The sequence below is a fragment of the Echeneis naucrates genome, chromosome 7, assembly GCF_900963305.1.
Source record: "Echeneis naucrates chromosome 7, fEcheNa1.1, whole genome shotgun sequence".
NCBI lineage: Eukaryota > Metazoa > Chordata > Actinopteri > Carangiformes > Echeneidae > Echeneis > Echeneis naucrates.
The window spans coordinates 25,287,692-25,294,651 of record NC_042517.1 but is presented as its reverse complement, the minus strand read 5'-3'; the positions used below and the strand labels follow the sequence as shown (position 1 = coordinate 25,294,651).

General features: G+C 43.4%; 1 protein-coding gene across 4 annotated transcripts; it reads left to right on the top strand.

Annotated features, from left to right (window-relative positions):
* On the top strand, window positions 1-6,790 carry tpx2 (TPX2 microtubule nucleation factor). 4 transcript variants are annotated; one of them, XM_029506596.1, is made up of 17 exons: window positions 1-460; window positions 943-1,075; window positions 1,308-1,436; window positions 1,610-1,733; window positions 1,863-1,931; window positions 2,072-2,179; window positions 2,604-2,713; window positions 2,803-2,927; window positions 3,029-3,200; window positions 3,313-3,451; window positions 3,795-4,023; window positions 4,132-4,227; window positions 4,413-4,586; window positions 4,663-4,809; window positions 4,890-5,001; window positions 5,650-5,816; window positions 6,496-6,790. In XM_029506596.1, the coding sequence occupies exons 2-17, from the start codon at window positions 976-978 to the stop codon at window positions 6,604-6,606; spliced, it is 2,112 nt and encodes a 703-aa protein (XP_029362456.1). In that variant the 5' UTR covers window positions 1-460; window positions 943-975; the 3' UTR covers window positions 6,607-6,790. The 4 variants fall into 4 exon arrangements, with proteins under 4 accessions (XP_029362456.1, XP_029362455.1, XP_029362453.1 ...); XM_029506595.1 differs by having other exon boundaries at window positions 2-460; window positions 5,632-5,816; XM_029506593.1 differs by having other exon boundaries at window positions 2-460; window positions 5,629-5,816.
* The last annotated feature ends 170 nt before the right edge of the window (window positions 6,791-6,960 follow it).

Below are 6,960 nucleotides of genomic sequence, written 5' to 3'. Positions count from 1 at the left end.
GTAAAGAATTAAGTGGGATCGCAATCACACCGTGTTGAGGTGTAGATTTAGGAGATGAGGTGATCTCTCAAGAAAAAGGTTCTTGAAAGATTCTTCGGGACTGAGAGGGACGGCTCGGCTCTGATTCCACTGACGGCGACACTTTGGACCGAGAGGCTTGGGACTGGAGATCACATTAAAGAACCGCATACCGCTAAATGACTGAGTTCAAGCATTGTTGTGCAGACCCAGATCCAACAGCATTTTATCAGAAACTGCCCATTGACTGTGGATCTTTATTTCGGAATGTGGGCTGCAAAAACATTTCCTCATATAAGGTCTGTGATGGTCACGTGGTTAGGTGTGAGCCAATCAGCGCCGAGCTGGCGAACATGAGGCCAGCCATTGGCTCGTTCAAAAGCAGAGCCTTTTGAACGCCAACGTTTGGCCGCTGCGCTGAGTTGCTGAGAGCGGACTGTAGGTGAGTGGATTTAATTCTCCTCTTCTCTGAGTTCATACCACCTAAACGTCCTGTCCACACGAATCTCGCAGTGCTAAGTGGCATCTGGTAATCTAACCGGTTAAAGGTGAGCTTCTATTGTTTCTCCTCGATAGCGTTTCCTTATGGTCGGCTTCAGGTTATGGGGTTAATGTAAGAATCCACAGAAGTAGCAACAGGAATGCTAAATGCGTAATAACAGTGCTCATAGACGTTTTTAAAGCAGGCAAACAGGAAAATGGTGGAGGAATGTCAATAAATGGAGACAGGTTTGGACGTGGGTGGGGGCAGCCGCCCAGAAGGCTCCGTCCTGACCGGAACGGGCCGTTTCTTTTCGGTGTAGCTGCTTTCGTGACTCGGCTCGGGCCGTTATTCCACCAGTTACAGAGCTCGGTTTGCTAGCGAAGGGCTGTGCTAAAGGGGGCTTTGGTGTAAGAGTTCGTCTCTATTGTCGTCTTGCTCAGGCGAGTTGAGGAACAACCTGATCGTTTGAGATCATGGACGGATTCTCTGAACGCTACGAGTTTGACGCTCCGTCTCATGTCGTCGACCTCAAAGAGCTGCAGAACTCGGAGTTCAGCGATGATAAGTGGTTTGGTGAGTCCCCTCATTCCCTGGCTTACTCTGGATTTGGAAGCTGCATGGAAACGATGAAAACAAACCATTCTGAGAAGCTCACTTGGTTGACCTTTCCATGTTATATAATCTCATGCTAAGTTAATACATCTCACAGTGGCTTTCACGGTGTGTACCTCAGGGAGCTCTGAAACCAATTTCAACCAAATAACTTTTTCTCTGGTATTCTCTATTCTCTCTGTTTTGACTCCAGAACAACAGGCTGGGGGAGCAGATGGTCCCCATCCATTGCTATCAAGCCCTGACTGTCCTATTGTGAGATGTGGCTCACCCAGCATGCCCAGTGCTGCCGAATCTCAAGTCAAGAGAGATGTGGACACTGGTTAGTTTTCCCTGTGTTATAGCCAAACAATAATAAAGTATAAATCATTCACCACTGTAGTTTTGACGGTGTTAATGTCATGACAGCTTTCCCTTTGTCTGTAGTCCCTCAGTCTACTGAAATTTCACAGAGTATCCTTTATGACAACTCATGTGGCCTGATTAATATTCCAGATCCTAGCAGCTCCACAACGTCACCTTCAAACATTGTCACATGTTGGGGTGCGAAAGTTATGAAGACTAATGCTCAGTCAAGGAGGAAGACAACAGGGAATCAACCCCCTGCCCGGCAAAGCAGGTACAGTTCCTGTAATGGCCGCTTTTTAAGTAAAATAAACAAAAAGTTGAGTCTTGTACAATGGAAATTGGAAATGCACAATCAAGTTTAAATAGGACTTGATCTTTACCGATGATTTTAAAATTTCAGGGTTTCAAAACGAACCAGCGGTTCAGCTACTGAAGCATCAGCCGCACCGCCATCAAAGAAACACAGACTGTAAGTATCATAACGGTCATAACTATCATAACAAAAACTGCATTTGAACTAAAAAGCCACTGAATAGACAGCTTAGACCTAGAATTCAACCAACCGCTCCTCTTTTTCATCACCTGTTCAATGCTTACCTTTTCTTGTAGGAGTGCTTCAGCTCGATCAGTTCGAAAATCCACCAGGATCCTTCATAGGGGTGCACAACTGAGGGCCACAGCCACCCATGCAACAGCTTCTAACACTGCAAACACAGAGTAAGAACACTTCTAGTACTGGTAAAACATGTTCCTCAATGTATTTTTTCTGAAAATGGAGGGTAAGGGAATCAACAGTTCCTGTCTGCAGGCATAACAAGGGCAAAAATTCACCTGATCATTCCATTTCAATGAGGTGCAGATACCTCTTTGCTGTATTTGTCATGTCCTGAACGGCCACATTAAAAGTCCCCCCTGTGAATTATCCAGTTATTATATAAAACAATGTACCTTTTGAATCCTTCAGAGGAGGTGTGGCGTGTCAGCTGCTACCCATTTGAAATTAAATGACTACAATTTTTTTGGGTTGAACCTGGCTCTTATTATACCGGATATTTACTATTAGCCTGGGACTTTAAAGTAATTTTTCAGTTTTCGTAACACTGTTGTAGCAAAACAAGGTAAAGCCTTTTTCTGATGGCAGGCCTGCTAGTTCTGAGGAACAGGAGTTGGCACGCATCAGGAGCCTCCAGCGGGAAGTGGCTCTGCATCGCAAGAAGAATGAGGCCAGCTACAAAGCTGCGCTAGTTGGAGGTGAGTAGATGCAATTGATTAAAAACCACTGGTAAATGTAGTGTGCTGCTAAAGAATGGAAAGTTCACTTTCAGTGTTGCTTATTTTAGCACCACTGCCAAAGAAGACAGTCCTGTCCACAACTGTGCCCAAAGAATTCCATTTCAGCACAGATGCCCGTGTGAAGACGTCAAGTATATCCAGTACGGTTGAAAAAGACATTTGCCTTAAAAAGGTAATTGTGACTCCACAAAACACCACAATGTGTAAAGCATAAATGACTGCAAAGTTGCCGATAATTAATTAATGCACCTAAACTTTCCCCCTCTTTAACAGGCAAAGCCTAGGAAAGGGGCAACAGTTCCAAAACCTTTCAACCTGTCCACAGGCAGCAAGCGGAAGATGGATGAGCGAGAAACCTACGTGCCCATGGCTCAGCAGATTGAGCGGTTTCAGAAACGAACACCTGACCGCTACCATCTGCGAAGCCGTCGGAGTCAAGAGACAGGTTGCACAGACTAAAAGGATTATCTTCACAGTTTTCAGTGGCAGTTAGTGTTTTCATGCGTTGTGGGGATGAAAGTTTTAACTCATTAGCATTTGTTTGAAAATGTTGTCAGGGCCATTACCAGTCAAGGCTGACCATCCGACACTCACCATGCCTCATACCCCAAAACTGATGACCCGCCAGAGGAACAGACTAGCTACTGTTAAAAGCAGTGCAGAACTCGAGGCTGAAGAAGTCGACAAACTTCAGAAGTAAGAGTGTTCCCTACCCCTTTTTTTAATAAAGCCTGCAACCCCCCATCCCCCCCAGCATATTCCAAAACATATCTTAACTATCTGCATCTGCTGAGTTATTGCCATGACTTCAGATATGGCTGTCTAAGATTTTGTCCTTCCCGGTGAGTTTGCAGAATATACATGTATCTGACCCTGAATCATCAGGACTTGCCTAAACCTTTGAATTGAATCTGATTCTCTGAATGTGCACATTCTGTATTTGCATTTCTTCCTCTGCCAGGAAATGACTTTGTCCTCTGCATTTTCTCTGTCATGGATTTAAATCTTGGGTTTCACGGGCTGTATGTTTTCTGATCAGTTTTAAATTCAAGGCATTGGAGCTAAATAGGAAAATACTACAGAATGCAGAAGCCTTAAAGAAGCCCCCAGTGAAGGAGTCCACTGTTCCTGAAAGCTTTGAGCTGCAGATTGAGAAGAGGCTGCAGGAGAAACAGGCTGTCAAAAAGTCAAACAGACAGGAAGATGAAGAGAAGCCGCACAGCTTTAAAGCACAACCTGTCTCCAAAAAGATATTGGAAGGGGTAGTGGTGAGTTTTGCTGCCAAGTTAACCAACAGCTTGTGCAACTGGCTTATTTTGAAAAAGCAATGTTAAGGCTTATTATATCTAATAGTAAGGTTGCACTCTGTTCAATAGGGACTGCCATGCAAGAAACCTCTACACCCAACTGTCCCAGAGTCTCCAGCTTTTGCCCTGAAGAATAGAGTTCGTGTGGATCGTAAGGTTGACGAAGTAAGGATAAATCTGGTCTTGAGCTACTCAGCTTTCCCTTCTCTTATATAACAAAACCTAATTTTAGGGTGTTCTTTGTGCTTGTTTTGTGTCAAGAAAACACTTATAAATAATTAATAGTTGGATCACCAATGACAACAACCTCCGTTATAGCCATACTCATAACTGATCTTATCTCTTGTCAGGAAAAACCCCCGTCACCAGTGAAGTCCTCCCAAGTGCCTCACTTCGGCCTTCCCTTTCAGCCCCGGCTTCCTGAGAATCACCAGGTTGAGGTCCGTCCTTTCTCCTTTGATGAGAGGGACCGAGAGAGGAGGGTACTGAAAGAGAAGAGGCTGGAGGAGCAGCGTCATGGAGAGGTGGAGTCTCTGTCCTCACTGCTGTTCAGGATTGCAGATGCAGCAGTTTTATTAATTATCCTGTGAAAATCTCCAGGTGCTGCAGTTCAAGGCCCAGCCGCTACCTGACTTTGATGCTGTGGTGCTACCTGAAAAGAAGATGTTAGAGCCTACAAAGCCTGAGCCCTTTAAATTGCTCCTGGATGAGCGTGGTGCTGCCAAGAACAGTCGCTGGGAACAGATGGTAGATGGACTAGCCACTGCATACAATCAATTTTTACTGAACAATTGCAAAATTCAAACACGTGTGCTGTCCCTGTGTAGATTAAAGAAGAGCAGAAACGACAAGAGGAAGCAGCATCATTTAAAGCCAGACCCAACACAGTCACCCACAAAGAGCCTTTCCAACCCAGAAAGGAGTGCCGCACTGCAGTAGGTAAGACTATCAACAGACACACATTCTTCAAGTAGACAATAAGAGGATGTATTGATTTGTTTTGAGTTTGTAAATGTGCTAGGTGCTAAGTTCTGCAGATGTGCATCAGCCCCCCCCATCCTTTGAAATCAACTTCACACAGACTTCTTGAGTTCAGTATTGAATGACATTGAATAAAAATTGCAAAAGCACATTATAATGTTGCACCAACCACACCAACTCTTTAGTTTCTTGCCTTAGCAATGTGTGGAATTCACGATTCACAATTATTACTTCACACTGTGCTGTAGGGGGATGTGTGGCATATTTATCATTAAGATTTATTGTAGGAATATTATGAACTGGATTACTATTTCTAATAACTACCATCATGCTTGTCCCAAAATTCTGCAAATATTTGACACTTGATCATGCTCTTTGATGAGCTTTAATTACAAGACAACATTCTGTTGTGCAAATTGCTTGTGTAAGCTACTGTAGCACTTAATCAGAGTATCTTAGTGAAGCTGTACCTGTTATAGTGATTCTATAGAAGCCTAAGGAGTGCTTTATCTATGTGCTGAAACGTTCCTCCATACCATGAACTTTCACTTCTTGTTGCCTGTCATCTGCTACTGCGCTCCTAAGAAGGCAGTCACTCTTCTACAGTTGTCGAGGCCTTCGAGCTTTCAACAGAGCGACGGGCACGGGAGCGGCAGGAGTTCGAGCGAATGGCCAATGAGAAGGAGGCTCTCAGGGCACACATGGAGGAGGAGCAGAGACGAGAGAAGGAGCAAAGGGAGAAGGAAGAAATTGCCATGCTACGGCAACAACAGGTCACTACAACAAATCAAATCAGATTTATTTGTATAGCGCCAAATCATAACAAAGTTACATCAAGGCACTTTACATATAGAGCAGGTCTAGACCAAACTCTTTATAAAATTATTTAAAGAGAGCCAACAGATCCCTCGATGAGCAAGCACTTGGCAACAGTGGCAAGGAAAAACTTCCTTTAAGAGGCAGAAACCTCGAGCAGAACCAGGCTCAGGGTTACTGATATTACTCATATTGAGTAAATGCTGCAGCCACAGCTCATACTTTGCTTTATGGTTCACAATTTACATTTACAAGCAAAAGCCTCAGTGTTGAACAATCAGTCCTTATTTGTCACTTATAAATCAAACATTTTATTTGCAGTTCCTCTTTTAACTCTAGAAGTATAAAAATTAGGTGTAAGGGTTTTCACACCAAACATGGTAAGCTACATTAAACAAAACTTGCCTGAGAAAGGATGCCTGAATGATTTTTATTTAGTTATTTGGTCCTTTTTTTGTTATTATCACTATTGTTGTCTTGCTCGTGCAGAAAATAAATTCTTCTTTTCATTTCTTCATATATGCCAATATGTATTGAAATGACAGCAAAGTCTTACTGATTGTCACCATGGCCACCGTTGGTTGGCTGTGGCTGAAAACACACATTACTCTGACAGTTTCTTTACCTTCTTTGCAGGTTCACAAGGCTCAGCCGATCAGACGCTACAAACCTGTGGAAGTAAAGCAGAGTGATGTTCTTCTCACTATACCCCAATCACCAAACTTCTCCGATCGCTTCCGGCTGTGAGGAATCTGCCAAACTCACTCCTTCATGACTGATTTAATATTTCTGGGTGGAAGGCAGCTTCCAATGTAAAAAGACTTTTAAATATAGTGCAGTTTTGTTCTGTTCTGTTCTGTTGTTGCCCTTTGCCTTCACTGTGTATCTTTCTATATTGTCTCTTGATATTAAAGGTATAACACAAGTTCTCCTTCTGGGCCTTTAGTGTGAATTCCTGATGTTACACGGTTAGGTTGAACATAATGAGGGACTTAATACTTGGGTGGTCCAAAGGCTGATGCCAGTTGGAGGAATTACAGAAGCATCTTCGCTCTAACTTCAATACATATGACCTCTGCTGATATTTTACTCTCAAAAGAT

Excerpts from the sequence above, each read along its gene's own strand:
- tpx2 (XM_029506593.1), top strand. The coding sequence starts at position 976 with ATGGACGGATTCTCTGAACGCTACGAGTTTGACGCTCCGTCTCATGTC. Across the intron at positions 1,932-2,071 it reads CCATCAAAGAAACACAGACT|GAGTGCTTCAGCTCGATCAG; the intron begins GTAAGTATCATA and ends CTTTTCTTGTAG. Across the intron at positions 3,201-3,312 it reads CCGTCGGAGTCAAGAGACAG|GGCCATTACCAGTCAAGGCT; the intron begins GTTGCACAGACT and ends AAATGTTGTCAG.